The following is a 16,923-nucleotide window of genomic DNA, read 5'->3' as shown; positions in this document are numbered from 1 at the left end:
CGACATTTGTTTAGACAGAACATCAAAACCAAACTGATCCACACTTGGGATAAATGCTTAGCTACTCAATTTATTTACGTAAGAAGACAAGGTAAAAACAAAATGGTAGCAAAAGAAAAGGACAAAAAGATAAAATGCCAAAGCCTTTTTTTTTTTTTTCAGAGCTTCATCTAGGAAAAGATAAATAAAAAATTGGAAAGAGGATTAGTCCAACACAAGTATTTCTACTTATATATTTCCTATTTATAAGCCTAACATATTTCCCGACCGAAGAAAACAAGCATATCATAAGGCAAAGGGAAAATACAGATCAAACAGAACTCCAATTGGTTCTATTCTAAGATACGTTATTTTATAACATGTCAAAAAGGAGCCCAACAGTTTTGGCAGCATTTACTAAAACTAGGACACAAAAACACAAATGACTCAGCTGTTCTTCCTACTACAAACCACTGCAGTTAAGTGAATCATACCGTGCCCTTCCCGATGAGTTTCTTAAAATGACACATTTCAAGTTTCCCCACTCTTAGCAGCAAACGATCAGCTCACAAGACATGGGCTACAAAAGTCTTAATTGAGAAAGCACCACAGAATTTCTCAGAAGTAAAAGAATTAGTAAATCAGAAGGTTTTTTTTGGAAAATAATATAAAGGGATCTAGAGAGAAAAAAGAAGAATATCAGTCCAACATTTTAAAATCTTGGCCAGGAATAAGGGTTATCATTTCCCATATAAACATTTGACTGTCACAGGCTTTGTTCTGAAACTAGGATTGCCTTAAATGACTTTGATTATCTAAGTGTTCAAAATCATCTTTGTGGCACTTATAAAAACTTTTATTTTTAGTTCACCTTATTATGAGACAAAAGTGAGATTTACCGAAAAAATAAGTGAAAGAAACCATTGTGAAAACTGTTGAAAAAATATTCTAAAATCAATGCCCATTGCCAGATAGCCTACTTACCAAGTTATAGTTTGGAGAGAACTTTATTTCTTGCTTATGAACCCCTAAACAGACAGAGTGACAAATCTAAAGTACCACCTCCAGCAGAACAAGCAAATGTGACTGCAATACATGAAAAAGGATGCATTTACCTTATTTCACATACAAAAAATATGAAGCTATTGCCAGTAAAAAGTAACTCAAGCATTCAAAAAGACCCGCACATTAGATGTAGTACATATCTTACACTTTATTTAAGTATTTCTGTACATTAGGTCCCTAAAACCAAAGCCCACACATATATATATACAAAATCCGTATGTCAATTTGCATTTAGCTTCCCAACCATCACACTACATACAGACATCTCCTGGATTGTTGTTCGGGTTGTTTTGCTGGCATTTCTTCCTCAGTTACAGGTATGCTTCCTATTTTTGGGAGCATCTCTGGGCATTGATAAATCTTGGTAAGGCCTGAGAGCCGTAAAGCATTAAGAGCTTAAAGAGCTCATTCTGCTTGAGCTGGTGAGAGGAGTAGGGGCTGCCTGGGGGAGGCATTCTCACTTTAGGCTGTTTAACATTCTTAGAACTTCCTACAGTCTTCAGATGAAAAACAAAACACAACAGGGATAGGATACTGCAGGCAAGGGTGGATTGATTCAGACAAATTTAATACTTTGACTGGATAAACTAAGGGTGTGTTATCAACTGATCCATTAATCCATTTCAAAAGATGTTCTTGTTTTTAATAGAGCACAGAAATTTTTAAATGAAAGCCAAGAATAAATAGCTAAGGTACACTTTTACTTCTGTACAAGAGTCCACGCAGCAGTGGATTTTCCTCTTGGTTGAGAGACCAAGTGGTTTTGTCCACTGCAGCAGCATTAATCTTCTTCTTTCTCAATATAAGTTTTGGCACTGACACGTGCCATTTGCCTTGCCAAGTAGCGGTCCCTTGCTGACATGACTGTCTCTTCATTGCTCCGTTTGGCAAATTTGCTCATGCTCTCGGATGCTTTGTGTGTTTGTTCTTTCTCCTCTTTCTCCCCTTCTTCTCCAGCTTTACGTTTCTGCTCAGACAAATTTCTAGAGCTGGAGCTCCTCTTCTCATCCACCTCTCTCTCTTTTCCCTTCCTCTCCATTTCTAAATCTCTCTCTCCATCTTTTTCTAAAGATGCAGGGCTGTCTTCCCTCTTGTCTCTGTGTTTTTCATCACTACCATGTTTCTCTCTCCTCTCCTTTACATGATCTTCCTTTTCTCTGTATTTCTCTCCTCTCTCCTTCTCTCTATCGCTGGACCTATCTTTACCACTTCTTACTCTTTCTTTTTCTCGTTCCTTTTCTGAACACTTCTCTCTCTCTTTTGCCTTCCTCCATTCTCTTCCATGTCCCTCCCTCTCTTTTCTTTCCTTCCCCCTTTGTTTATCATCTTGTTCTTCTCTCCTTCTGTAATTATCTTTAGTAGCATGATCCCCATGTCTATGTCGCTCTTCCTTTTCCCTATGGTGATCCTTTTCATGGGTCCTACTTCTCTCGTAATCTTTTTCCCTGTATTGTTCATCACTTCCCCTTCTGTCTGATCTGCTCTCTCCCCTCTTTGTCTGATGATTTGTCTGGGCTTTTGTGCGCAGCTCTTCCTCCACACTGGATGAACTTGGTGACCTGGAATGCCTCTGGTGCTTGTGATGTTTAGCCTCCTCTTCACTGCTCACAAAGCTGTCTCTCATTTTCTTCTTTTTCAAATTTACTTTACTAGTCTTGTTTCTCTTATCATCATCGTTGCTATCACTTCCTATGTCGGTATCAGCATCTGGATTATCCTCTTCCTTAGCAGGGGACTTGAGCCTTTGCCTTTCGTGTGGGCCTTTGTTCCTTTGGTCGGATTCATCATAACTAGTGTTAGTTTTTTCTTCCTTTATCCTACATTTTTATGTTAAAAAAGAGAAAAAACGTTACACAGCCTGAAATCTCACACTTTTCTACAGAGTGACTTCTGGTCGGGGCTTAAGCAAGACTGTAAACAAATGATGCTGCTGAGAAGTCTAAGAAAGCAAACCTATCTGTAGCTCAGGTTCCAGGAATCCAGCATAAATGATTTCTATTAAAAATCTGCATGTGGTTCACTGGTGAATGAAAGCTGATGAATTTATCTAAAAGAATGAGTATGGTTAAGTATCTGCAGTCTCCTTCTAAAGAACAGAACAGAGATTTGAGTTCTTGTATAAGCTTTCTGGCAAGCTACACATTTTTTCCTATGCACTTACTCTTCTATTCACGTCAAATAATTGTCCAAAGAAGAAGCACGTTGTGTATTTTTGTTCACAGAAGTAGGAACATAGCTTCCATTAGAAGTAGTAGATTTTTACTGCAGTATTTCTGAAGTTCTGATTCTTGTGACTAAGTAACACTTCTTAACAGCTCATAGATTCTCAAACAAAAAAGACGATCCATGAAGGACAAATTTGGGAACTGGGCAGAAAAAGTTATGCTTCGTCATTCTTTTCTGACTGATGGAAATGCATGTTTAATCACACATAAGCCATGTGTCTCCTCTTCCTAATCATACAGCTGCAGTTACAGGCTGTGGTACATTCTTATGAATCAGCAGACCATCCAGATAGTTTGAATGTTTGATGCATGCTTTAAAGTCTTTGAACGACGACTAAAAATTAAGTTGGGAAATCCAATAATCTGCTTTATTAACCCAATTAACTAGAATGAATGTAATGCAAATTCTGAGATCTGAAAGTCAAGCTGTGTTCTCTCTGTATCCTACAGTACCACCCTAAGAAAGATTAAAATATAAGCTGGAGCTCACACGAAAGGCTTTCTGGAAGCACCATCTAAAGTACTATTTGCTTTCCCACAAATTAATTTTATATACAACTTTCAAAAGAAACACTTCCTTAATATGCAAGATTAAGAAACCACCATTTCAGATATCTCTACACAGTAGAAAACCACATTTTACTGAAGAGGCTTTGAAAGACCTATTAAAGCAAACAGAAAACTACGTAGGCTGTTACTTACACTACAAAAGCTATTGCTACTGTTTTACACAGATTCAAGAGAATAACAAAGATTGCATCAATAAAAAAAAGAAGAAACCATAAAAAGCAAAATTCATTTAACCACTTCAGTAGCAATCTTTGTAAGCCACTGAAATCAAGCAGGTCTTTCTCACTGGTGGATGTTTTTCCAAACATATGTGTATACTAATACTTTAAGACTGAAATGACGAAACTGTGGCCTCAAATTTCACACTTTTTTGCTTAAATTCAGGTGTTCCGCTTTTCTTCCAGTTGGTAATTCTTACTTCCTATTTCTTTTACACTACCTTTTCCTATTAATTCCAATAGGTGGCACATCTTTATACCAAACACATAATCTAGTACAGTAAGTATAGTAGAGTTCAACATTTTTTTCAAGAAATTCCTATCAAGATTTCCTCTGACTTACCTCTATATGCCCATTGTTTTATTTTACCTTTTGCCTCCTTTGTGATTCGAAGTATGTAACTTAATGCAGGTTGCAAAATACTTTGTAAACTAAAGTAAATATAGGTAGAATAATATAAAGTACTGTTACAAGTATGACTGTCCTCTGACACTTTTTAACCTCTGACACTTTTTTAAATTTTTTAACCCTGTCCTCCTTGTTGCTGTCTTATAGTCTAGATCATTGATGATCATTGGACATTTTCCAAATAATTTTGTTAACTAGCTGTATGTATGAAGTAATCAGGTTACCCCTACCTGTGTGATATACTATTCCCTATTTCTTGCTGTATTCCAGTAAGTCTGGAACCACAATCAGCCAGAAGGTGTTTTATATGTGAAAGCTTTCTGGAATTGCATCGTACCTGGCTTCACGGAAGCTGCATTTCGGCATCTCTTCTTCCCCTACCGTCTGGTTTAAAAGATGTCTGTAAAATCCACTGAGATCCTTCTGTTTGGTCACATCCAAGTATGCTAAAGGAAAAAAAAAAAAAAAAAAAAAGCAAGGTTGGATTTAGTGTGTCATAAATATTCATCAGACATAATAATTCACAATTGGTAAAGACACCAAGAGTGCAATCTCTGGATTGCAAACCTGGAGGTTTTCAAGCCTGGAGTGCAAAAAGCTCTGCGCAAGCCGATCTGACCTCATAGCAGGCCACTCTTTAAGAAGGCTGGAACAGACAGAGGTCCACTAGACCAGAATTACCTTATTCAACATGTTGAAAATGCAGGAGATTACATAGTGATCAAACATGCTTTGTTTGTTATTCTAACATCTACTTATAGTTCTAATTTTTAAGCCCATTTCTGTGACACTACAGAATATTTGGTAGGGAGTGCAAGCGTAATTGTACTCCAGGCTTACAAGTCTTCCTTCAGTAAGAGACACTTCCTCAAAAATTAAAGCCCAAATAGTACTGACACACAAATGGAGGAGCTTCTTCTGCTCTCAATAACCTGCACAAGGGAAAATAACAGATGGAAAGCGGGATCTGATTCAGTGTCTGTTTTCTGCTCCTTTTCTATACTTAAACTATATCAAGTCTTACAGAAAGACCAGATGACAATGCTGAAAATCTTGTACAAGGCATACTTCTTTTTAAGAACAATTATACTGGTTTAGTGTTAATCTCACCCTCCAGAGCTGCCTGTCTTCTTTCTCTTTCCTCCTCCTCAGCCCTCTCTTGCAGCTTCTTCTTATAGGCCGAAGTCACAAAAGCCTCTTTGTGAGCAAATTCTCCTCCTTCCATTTCACGCTCTTTCTGAATTTTTCTTTCCATTCTTTTTTCTTGTTCCTTCTTTCTAATCTCTGCTGCTTTGAGGATATTGTGGATGTATCTGGGCTAAAATAGGAGGGGAAAAAAAAGTTTAATGCTGAGAGATAATTAAGGTGGCTAAGAAAACACAAATTGGGACTGATGTTGATGGAAGTTTGTAATGGGATAAAAAATGACAGAAGCTAGTATAACACATTCTCACACCAACAGCAGTTTTAAACTATCATCCTCTTTTAGGTCACTACTGTGGCATGCTTCCCAATAACAACACAGGTTGCTGTATTCAACGAAAACATTCAGCCTGACAGACTACGATGACTTTTTCTCTGAGTGAAACTAAATCTTTTTTTTTTTTTTTTTTTTTTTGACTTCTCAACCCTGTCTTCTGTCTTGTAAAGTCTTGCCTTTCTACTTATATAAGGGAGTAGAAAACTTTCTTTTATATCTCCATAACCTGACAAGCCCTTTCAAACAAAACAAAGTAAAAACAAAAATATCACTTGTCAGGATAATTCTGCAATGCTTTGAAATTAGGCATTGGGCTGTGAAACCTGGCTCATATTTCACCAGCGAAAGGTAATTACTTTAGTCTTCTGACAGGTTTCCTGTGAGCACACCAGTGAGCAAGAAGGGACAATTTATGTTCATCGTCCTTTATTACCAGAAGTCATACTGCTGCAGGGCCCATTGTCTCTAACCCTATTATCCCACCATAACAGTCTCTTAACTAATAGAGAAAGATGCTAGACATCCTAAGTTGGGTGGGAAACTTGCAGTCTGCTGCTCTGCTGAGTACTCTGAAGTATCTGTTGAACTAGTAGTTCTACCAAAATTGTTGCAAATTACTAGCTTAGGTAACAAAATTAGAGAATGAATTTAGCAAAGCTTAGAAGTTAAGCGACTGTAGTTATTCCAAGCACACAGAGATAAGACAGACAGCATACATTTTCAAGTATCGACCTTTTTGTCATCGTTTCCTGATAACATTCTGGCATTATTTTCTTTCTTCTTCTGCTGCATTTCATCATAAATACTGTCATACTCATACACTGTAGCATCTTCCGACAAAGCTTTCTGAATTTCCAATTTAGTCTAAAACAAAACAAAACAGAAGTGTGGGGAAGAGAAGATAAAGGAATGAATCACGAATATGTTAAATGAATGATGCATAAATATCTTTTTCCTTCTAACTATGTCTTCCACAGCTTTTTTTAAAAGTAAAACTCATGTTTCTTCTGTATAACTTACTCCTCAATTACAGCCACAGGCCCACTGTTGGCATATATTTAAATATTAAAAAAAAAAAAAAAAAAACACTTTGTAACATTACATTCTACAAACAAAACAGTTTGAGAAACTAAAAACATAAATGCATTTTATGCCATAATACAAGCTTTGCTTTGTATTGATTAAACTTAAATTTTTACTGTTTCAAGTTATGACCAGCTCTGTGTTAAACCTCAGCCACAGACCTTTCATTAGGCAGTTCTACAGCCACTCTGGTTATAGCAAGAACCTAAAAAAAGAACGATCTTGCCCACAAAACCAAAAGAAAATCTTTGCTGGAGGAAAGGCGCTGAGAATTTCATGTTTAAAGAAATTTTATGCTGTGAAGAGCAATGCATGAAATTATAAAACCACGAGGAATTTTTTGAAGGGTAACTCTAACTCTGAAAATACATAATTATGTTTCTGCAATTATTTAATAAAATGGGAAATGTAATTGGTTACAATTTTATCTTTCCATATTTAGAACACTTTAGATTCCAATTATTATGCTTCTGGAAAATAATCATGAGCATTTCCCTACTGGTAAAGTTTAAAAAAAACATTTTATAACATCCTTAATCTGTTGACCAGAGTAACAAAAAAACCATCTTGATTACAACGAGTCTTATCTTTGAAAGACATCTGTGTGGAAGCCTAGAATTAGGATAGTAAATTTCATTCTGTAACTGCAGTAAAAAATAGAATCACATTCTATTTGATTCTGATCGCACTTAAATACAAACCATATAATTTGAGTTATATTTTCATTCAGTCAAGACAGGAGGCCAAAAACTAGTAAAGGACTTTCTCACTTCCTTTGTCTTTTCAAGTATACTTCAGAAAAATTGGGAAGCGCACTGCCTGCAGGATGTGCGGAATCAGCAGGATATACGGCAGTGCATTTTGGGATACATTACCACATAAAGAACTGAAAAAAAACTAACACACTGGCAAACAATTTATGGAGGAAGTTTAGGAAGGGAACACATTTAATCAATACAGCAAAAAACAAATTAAAATGCACATCCATATATACTGATGTCACTGGCAAAGCCAGATTAGAAAGCTCCTCAGCTTCACTCACTCCATCGAGGTTTTTTTTTGTTTGTTTGTTTGTTTTTTGTTTTGTTTTGTTTTGTTTTTGTCTTCCCTGTGTCCCATTTACTCCTCTCTCCACAGCCCTGCTTTTAGGTCTGCACTGTCAGGCTGCTTGCTTCACAGGTCTCAGTAGCAGCACCGGTTCACAAGCCACTATTCCAACACAAAGGTGCAAGAGTAAAAGGACAGGAGCAAGAATTTCTTATTCTTAGCTGGAATTTCTGGCACCTTTGCCAGCAAAGAAAACGTGTGTGACTGAATTTGTGCTGAACTGGCTGCTGGCCTGAAGACAACCAAAACCAGGTAAAACTACCATATCTCTGCAGATAGTAAATGCAGTCATTTCCAAATTTGCCATGGGCATGAAGAGTCTCCACTGCACCTTACCTGTTTCATCACTTGCTTTTTCAATGCTTCTTTCTGAAGACTTTCCCCAACAGATGGCTGTAAGAAAAAAACATTGCAGAAATAAAATTAATTACACTGACGCAGCTCACATTATTTTTCTGCCATTTTAATGAACAGTTATCTAAACAGTCTCCTTACATTAGGCAGTCTCTCACTCCATCAGCATTTTTCCATAAGCAAGAAAAGCTAAAAGTTCATTCATAAGCATACAATGAATCAGCCTTTTCCGTGAGCAAAATACTGCCCTACCTCAACATATGTATATGCCTTTTATAAAAACGGTGATGAGTTTAAGAACACAATTTTACAGACAGCGTACCTCAAAAGCTACAAATAATTTCCTGCCATTTCACTAACCAAGCAGCCTCTGCTCAAGAAATGCTCAGAGACGTGAGGTCTGTGGAAATTGTTATGTCCCAATGCCTTTTTCCAACCACTGCCAAAAAACTCATAGAAAAGCCATGTTCCTCCACTGCAGCGTCAGTCTACTGGTGCATAAAGCTAGCATATCAGGAGTCAAAACACCCAAGAAAGGGTATCTAAGGCAAGAACCGAAGCAGATTCCTAAGAGATAATGCTTGTGATACACCTGTGCACTCTTACAAACACTGAGCTTCTTTCCGTTGTGGCTAAGAAAAAAAAAAGGAAAACACAGACCACCCCAAATCAACAAAAACTGGAATTATATCCTCCTACCAATTTATGTATCAAAACCGTTTTAACGTTCTTGCGAACTGTGTACTTGAATACAGAAGGATAAATATTCTCAATAATTTTTGAATTATATTTCTAATACTCTGTGAAACAGGCATCGTTCAGAGTATACATATTGCTTCCCGTGTGTAAATTTCAACAGAGAAGTGACCGTGCCGAGCAGACATTCTCAGTGACAACCCCACAGGAGAACTGCATTCATAGAAATATCCGAAAGGATTTGGCAATATTTCAAGTTTGATCAGTATCATTAATTCCGTATTTTTAAAAACAAGAATGTTGCTAATTTGAGCAGCATGTACTTCAGGCATTAATGGATAATATTTCAAGATTAGTAAGCGAGAAAGCAGCAATACTAATCTTCCCCAAGAAAAACACGTATCCACTACTGAAAACGTTCCCTAATCAGCATACTTTCTAAAAACAAATAACAGAAATGAACAAACAAAAAACACAACTGAGTTTTATTTAGTTTTGTCTTTTAATTAGTGTTGAACCAGACTGCATATCCTTCTTTTCTGAACCAAGAGATAACACTGTTTATTAAACAGACGTTCTATAAATGTCAGGACTCCTATCCTTGTTTATGTAATTACATATCGCTTCATCTTAAAAAGCAGAAATAGGAAGGAAAAAATCCTCTTGTGTTTTGGCAGCTTCCCCAGCTTTGTGACTTTGACTAGTACGTGGATTCACAGAATCACAGGACAGTTTGGGGTGGAAGGGACCTCAAAGCCCACCCAGTCCCAAGCCCCTACCACCTCCCACTTGAGCAGGCTGCCCAAAGCCCCATCCAACCTGTCCCAGGGCTGGGGCACCCACAGCTTCTCTGGGCAGCCTTTTCCAGTGCCCCACCACCTTGGAGCACACTCTCTCTCTTTCTGAAAAGAGAAGAGACTGTGTAATCAGCTCTTAATAAAATTAAGCTGAAAACCAACTAGCGGGGAGCCTGAAACAGCAACTAGGATCTTCTGAAATCAAACAAAACTAGCACAAGGCAAACCCAAACAGATTCCCTTATCAAGAGGGCTCTGAATTTCACCTGATGCTTACAAGTAATAACGTGTCATGACCTCTTTTTCTTATGCTATTGAAGTTTTAACAGATGGGTCAACAAGGAAAGATGCCCAAGTGCTTTTCCATAATTTTCTACATGACAGACTGTAAACAGTTCAAATCTTTGTCACTGCTTAATTTCAGAAACAGAACAAGTTGTGCCATAAGCAGCAGAATTAATGGACTCTCATTTTATGTGACTTTGTGCCCTCTGTCTCTTTATTCCCGTTATCACCCCCTCAAACACCCTACCTGCTTGATTTATCAAGTGGGCAACACTCCGTGTGATCCACAGCTACCCTCATGCTGAGCAGTCCCTCAATTATGCCTTCGTTGGGCAGAAGAAAATGGGAGTCACAAATTCTCAGCTGTCTGTCCTTTACTCAGATGCCAAATTTCACAAAAAACAAAGGAAGAGAGTGGTTTTGGGCCCTCAGTGCTGGGAGAAGTAGGTATGGTACCCCCTGACAGCATCCGCTGAATTTGGGATAGTGGATTATTTGGTTGTAACACCCAACAAGACTCCTGGCTTCAGCCATCAGTATTTCCCTCTAGCTCTCAGGATTGCAGAGCTAATGTTGAGAAATACTTACAGTACTGTATGTAATTTTTATGTCGTATGCTTTTTTCTAAAAATACTGTATCTGAATAGTGTGATTTCCTTCATATAAATGACAATTTTAACTTGGCAGTGGAACACACGCCAACATTTAACACAAGACCTGGATTTCCAGAGTTCCTCCTGGATTGCAGGGAAGACCATGTCACTCTGCTTGACATATTAAGAGTCACCACTGCAGCATTCTTCTGTCACTCTCACACTGGCTTTCCAGAAAGGTGCCTGAACACCAAGGAGTTTCGTCTGTGTTATGGCAGAGAGCAAAGGCTCGGTAACAGACAGAACAGACCCCACGGCCCTATTGGCAAAGTGAGCTTTATTCCACTGAAATATTTCAGACACTGCTCAGAACATTTTCCTTGTCAGCCTACATGAAATGAATGTGTTGATCTACAAAGATTACACAAACACAAAAGTAATATATAATCCTCATTATTGTACATGTAATTGTAAAGAAGTCCACCTGTGATATGTTTGCCTAGAACAGCGGCAGGTTTATAGAAAACAAACACCTTCCCTAATGGTTTATGGTTGACAATTTCCTGTTGTGCTATGAGCTCTGATAGATGAGAACTTCCTGTTCTTTTGTATTGTTTTTACTTATCAACTGCCCATTTATTAAAGGCCCCAGAAGCTCAGCAATCTGTCTCCTACTTTCTCCTTCCCTGAAGTCAAGCTATTCTTCAGAAGCACAAAGCCTGTAGTTTAATATTTTCTAGAAGGAAAAGATGGTTTAACCCTATCCTTTGATTTGCGTAGAACCCAAATAAAAAGATAAATAAACTTAAAAAAATAATAATAAAGAAACTTAAAAATGAGTCTCTACAGTTTACCAGCTCTACAAGGCCATGGAAGAAAGCTTAGATGCAAACAAAAAGGTTAAAAAAAAAAAAAAAACAAAAAAAAAAACAAACACAAAACAGTTAAAGAAATGGCCTCAATCTATGAACATTTCTCACTGTCACACATCGAAGCTACAGACCAATGTTTTTAGCTCATCTCAGGTGTGTTCAAATTCTAACAGAGCACTGCAAACCATTTGCAGCTTTATACAAAAAGCACAATTCAAAGTTCAAAAATCCAGCACCTAAAAAGGGGGGTTCCACATGTTTTCTCTGCCCTCACACCACAACATCCCTGTCTTCCCACATCTCAAGTCTCATCTGTGGCTCTTCCCTTTCTCTCTGTATTTTCTGCTTCCTCCCATCTCACCTTGGCGAGGCAGCCCTCAGGTCCCAGGCCGACCAAAGGGAATGGAGGGTTGGGACCTTCTTGTCTTTCCCCTCATCAGGGCATGAATGGGGTCTGGGTCCTGCAGGCAGAGAGCTGTGGTCTCATCAGACAGACCAGCATTAGGTCTTGCCTCATGGAGACCTGCATGATCTAACTAGATCCTGCACAGGGACACAGTCACTACGTGCACAAGAGGCTCAGGCCTCTATGAAAAAGGAAAGAACTCAGACAACAGATTCACCTCAAATCATACGCTGTACAAACCATGGTGACTGGTACAAGGTGACGAGACAGAATGCGTAAAATAACTCCTGTACAGAACTAGTTTTCCTTGGCATACCCACCCAGCTTCCAGCAACTAGGAGTCTCGGGGCTTCCTGAGATGGAGGATGCATCTGGACCATTGTTTGACACCAGCAGCATCCCTTGATTTGACGAATCCATTCCTGAACCCATTTATAGCTTTGGCCATGCCACAATATCCTGTGGCAGTGAGTTCCACAACTTAATTAGACATTGTGTGGAGAAAAACAACTTCCTTGTGTTTAGATGAAAGCTGCTACTTGGTCATTCCTTTAGATCCCCTACTGCTCATGTTATGAGAAATAGCAAAATCACTTTACTTTCTCTGAATCATTTTTGATTTTACATGCTCCCTTGGGAACCATTCCTCTCCACTTCCTTTCTGTCAGTGAGCTAAGAGCCCCTCAGTCTGTTTAGTCTTATCCTGCATGCAAACTGCTGCATAAACTCCAGTCATTAGTGTTACTCTACTGACTTCTCTGCTCTTTTTATCAGTCACAGTGTCCTTTTTGAAAGGGACTGTAAGCAAAAATAGAAATTTGAGTCTACATGTACATGCTGCAAAATGAGCCTCCATTTACACAGCGATACTTTCCAATAAATTCCAAATACAAAACAGAACACAGAACAGTGCGCTGGGAACACTGACAAGCCACCTCTGAAAGCACAAATATTCAGTGCATGAATATTTTGGGATAATATTTTGGGAGAAAATGGATATACAGCAAGTAACGGTACGGCAGAATAGAAGCTTAATTCTGACATCTCATAGTTTGCTGATGTAACATCTGTTCTCTGTAACAGGTTTTCCTAGGGATAACCTTCCCTTCAGTTTTTAAAAACAGTAACAGTTCCTCAATTTGAAGGCAAGTAATTCAAGACTATGTTGTCTAGAAATAACTTCAATCACCTGGTTTTTCTTTTTGCCACTCAACACTGGGAAAATTTATTTTAAGCAAAATTTCTATCCAAGGTGTTCTTGTTGTGAACTAACCCAAAGAACATCTTCATCAGCGACTAACATCCACTAACGTACTTAGTCACAGTAAAAATGATCACATTTTGAATTCCTTCAGCAAGGGTACAGGCAAAATCTTAATGAAATATGCATAGTAGCATTTTTTTTTTTAAAAAAAAAGGACTGAAAGTTTGGTATCTAATATATAATCACAGACCAAGTCAGGTGTGCAGATTTCCCAGCACAAACTTTATTAGAGTTCAGTTAAAAATACATAATCTCCAGACATTTGAGATGTAGTTCTGACTGATAAGGCAGCAGACAGGAAATGAAACCCCTCCCAAATGCTGCTCCTTATCTCGAAAAGCTCTGGAATTATTATTGAACTAATAAAGTAATTTTGCTTTTTAAAAAATGATCCTTTTTGATAAAGGCAGTTATGAGATTATTACTTTTTGCTGGGTATGTACCATACTGATGTGCATGACAACTTTAAATAGTCTGTAGAGCAGCCTGGTAGCGAATGTCAGCTCTTTGGAGAGGAACGATACTTGAGCTGTTAAGCTACAAGTTAGCTGACACCAACACACATTGTGATTATTACCAATATTATTATTAGCATTATTTTACTTTCATGTTGAGATATTAAAAAGAGAAAATTCAGAAATAGAAAATATGCAAGTCACGCCTCACCCACTGAGGGTTCCCAGTCCTACCATTTAATGTTTAATGACAACAGATTAATTCAGTTCTTGGGATCTGGAAAATGTGGGGTCAGTCCCTTGATGGAGGATACCAAACCCCATACTGCCACAGAAAGGGAAAGTGCTCCTGGCACTGAGGACAGTGGATCCCCATCACATCCACCAGCTGTGTTTGAAGGAAAGCCTCTCTTTAGAGCCCTGCTGTCAGCTGTGAGCTGTTGGAGGGACACACCTCCCCGTAGTACTGAGAAGAGCAGCTAAATGAGGAAAGGAAGGGGATTTCAGACATGTTCCTGCCCTCTGTGCTTCCTATAAGCTGCAGTTTCATGTCTGGGGTTGAGTGGATATTACTGGGAAACCTCTCAGTCCTCTCATGCACTATGTAAAGGGAACTCAGACATCTTCAGCAGCGACTTTCTGGATGCAACCTCTCACAAAGGTTGGGAATTGCTCAATTTGTCATAGAAATATGACAAAAAATAACAACTGCTAGTTCATTAAAAATGTTTTGATACTAGGAGTCAGAGACCAACAAAGGTTATTTGATGCTTTATTAGCATTGTTTTTTAAACTACACAACAGAGCATTTTCTGGGTTTTGGAGGAAAAAAGAAAGGTTAATATTCATGTATTATGACTATACTATGCATAATGATTAAATAATCACGGGTAATTGCGGCTTGATATTACCCAGCAAATTGTAACTTTGTCTCCAGAAACAGAGAAAGAAATTGTAACCATATCTCTTATCTGTGTAGGGAGTTCCTCTCCACAATTCTATCCTTTTCCTGTAAGCTATGAACCTACTGGTTCTAAAATCTTCAAAAATTCTGTTTAAGAAGCTGAGTATCTGTAAGTGTTCAAACCAGCATACACTCTGAGCCAGTTCTTGGATGGCCCCGTGTGTAGAGCAGTACATCCAGAAGTGTAATTTTTATTGTGGACAGCACCATCTACTGGATCAGGTAGAAAGCTAATATTTTTAAGGTAAGGCTTAAAAAAATAAAGGCAACTATATAAAATAACACTATCAACATCATGCAATATTGCCATACATCACAGAATATCAATAAACTCTGCGGTCACTGAAAAGCTGTACGCTGTTTGATATGTTAAGGCAGGGATTGTGTGTTTTGTTGCCTTTTTTTCCTTTAAAACTTTTAGTTTGTACAGCTCTGCTTTTGTTTAAAGTGAGTACCAACAATAAATCAATTATATTGAAGCTGTGTGGAATAATCTAAAGGATACAACACACTTAACAGCTGTACTTTACAGTTAATATTTGAGAAACAACTGTTGCTTGCTACTGGCTGTTCTGTTTGTAGACATAATCACCTAGGTAACCAACAAACCTATGAGCTAGTTGCTGTTAACTCTTGCAAATATAAATTTGATGAACTTTTGGAAGAGTTGTCAGAAATTAACAGTGAAGTAATCACTTGCCTTTAAGTTGCACTAAAGAAAACAGATCACATTTCACACCCAAATTCCAAGTGATAATAAATACCATAATACTGCTGCTAGATGCTGATGCAGGCATTATGGTTGTAAACAAATTGTTTGCAGAAAATGGGGCATATTTGGGAAGAAAATTGTTGAACTGACCTCTTCATCAGAGTCATCTGCGAACACGGAGAGTTTGCTGGAAACGAGACTCTTCTGCTGCGTTTTCTTGGGCATAATGAGCCCATACCTAGGGAAAAACATAAAAAGTTACCTTTAACTTATTTGCTGCAAAACACAGAGGTTACAAATCAGAAACCTACTCCTCACAATTTTAGAAACAAAGGTCAGCATCAGCATAACGTTTTGAACACAGATCTGAGCAGGATTTCCAGCAGCGCGCTCAGCATCGCCACACACCTGCCAGCTTCTCCCATGGCTGTGGTTGTCTTTTCCCATGTTTCTGACTAAAATTACCTTCCTAAATCATGTCACAAACCCCTCCTGCCCTGAGTTCCCTACGTGACGTTTTGTTTTTCCCCTGCTCAGAGCAGTACACAGCCCCTGTTGCCCAAGCTGCAGATTTCCCCCCACACAACCTGTTCTGTGGCCGTGAACCCACCCCGTGTGGCACCAACCCGCAGCCCGGGCCCCCTGAGGCAGCAGCAGCAGGGGACGTGGCCTGCAGCCCGCTCGCATCACCCAGACACCACCTAACCGCACATTTCAGGCCCTGGTGCGAACAGGGCGCATTTTTACGCTCAAAAACACCCCCTGCAGTCGTGTCAAGGCGTGCGCCCCTAACCCAGGCCCGCCTCTCCCCTCACCCTTCCCCTGAGCCCCCCACAGGGCAAAGGGCTCTCCACAGCGCGCGATGCCACAAACATCGCCTCACGGAGCTGCCCGCGCTCCGGCTCAGGCCGGCAAGGCAGGGCTGCGGGAGCTGCCCCGCGGTAGGGTCGAGGGAACCCCCCCGGGGGCTGTGCGGGGCTCGCCCCGGCCCGAGGCAGGGCTCCGCGGCCCCCCGAGCCCCCCTTGGCCCTCCCGCACTCACTGCCTGCCGGCCGCCGCCATCTTGGGCCGCGCTCCGTCACAGTCGCCGCCGCCGTTTGGCCGCCGCAGATTCCTCACGGCTCAGAGCCCCCCCCCCCCGGTCCCTCTCGGCGCCTCAGCGCCGTGCCGAGACCCAGCCCCGCTCCTGTGGAGAAACGGGGAACGGACTGGGAAGGAACGGGGGCCGGGGGCGCTGTTTTTTTTTTTTTTTTAAGGCCTTTTTGGCGAGTGGCGAAAGTGCCGATCGGGGAGCGGCCGGCCCGCGCCGCACTGAGGCACCCTTCGTGGCGGGCTGAGGGGGGGGGGGCACCGGTCCCCTGGCGGCGTTGCCTGTGGCCGAGTGAAGAA

At 39.8% G+C, this 16,923-nt stretch overlaps 1 protein-coding gene across 1 annotated transcript; it reads right to left on the bottom strand.

The window, feature by feature from the left end:
• Window positions 1–115: 115 nt before the first annotated feature.
• On the bottom strand, window positions 116–16,618 carry NSRP1 (nuclear speckle splicing regulatory protein 1). The gene is made up of 7 exons (XM_084299641.1): window positions 16,577–16,618; window positions 15,685–15,772; window positions 8,473–8,529; window positions 6,679–6,810; window positions 5,577–5,784; window positions 4,804–4,912; window positions 116–2,861 (listed from the first exon to the last, which is right to left on the bottom strand). Exons 1-7 carry the CDS (start codon window positions 16,594–16,596, stop codon window positions 1,826–1,828), a joined length of 1,650 nt encoding a protein of 549 aa, XP_084155767.1. The 5' UTR covers window positions 16,597–16,618; the 3' UTR covers window positions 116–1,825.
• Window positions 16,619–16,923: the final 305 nt, after the last annotated feature.

Source organism: Netta rufina, assembly GCF_964035555.1.
Source record: "Netta rufina genome assembly, chromosome: 21".
In the NCBI taxonomy this organism is placed as follows: domain Eukaryota; kingdom Metazoa; phylum Chordata; class Aves; order Anseriformes; family Anatidae; genus Netta; species Netta rufina.
This window is presented reverse-complemented; position numbering and strand designations above follow the sequence as displayed.

Coding starts and splice junctions, on each gene's coding strand:
- NSRP1 (XM_084299641.1), bottom strand. CDS start 16,596: ATGGCGGCGGCCGGCAGGCA. Junction 15,773..16,576: donor ATGGCGGCGGCCGGCAGGCA/GTGAGTGCGGGA, acceptor GTTTTTCCCTAG/GTATGGGCTCATTATGCCCA. Junction 2,862..4,803: donor TGCAGCTTCCGTGAAGCCAG/GTACGATGCAAT, acceptor ATAAAAATGTAG/GATAAAGGAAGAAAAAACTA.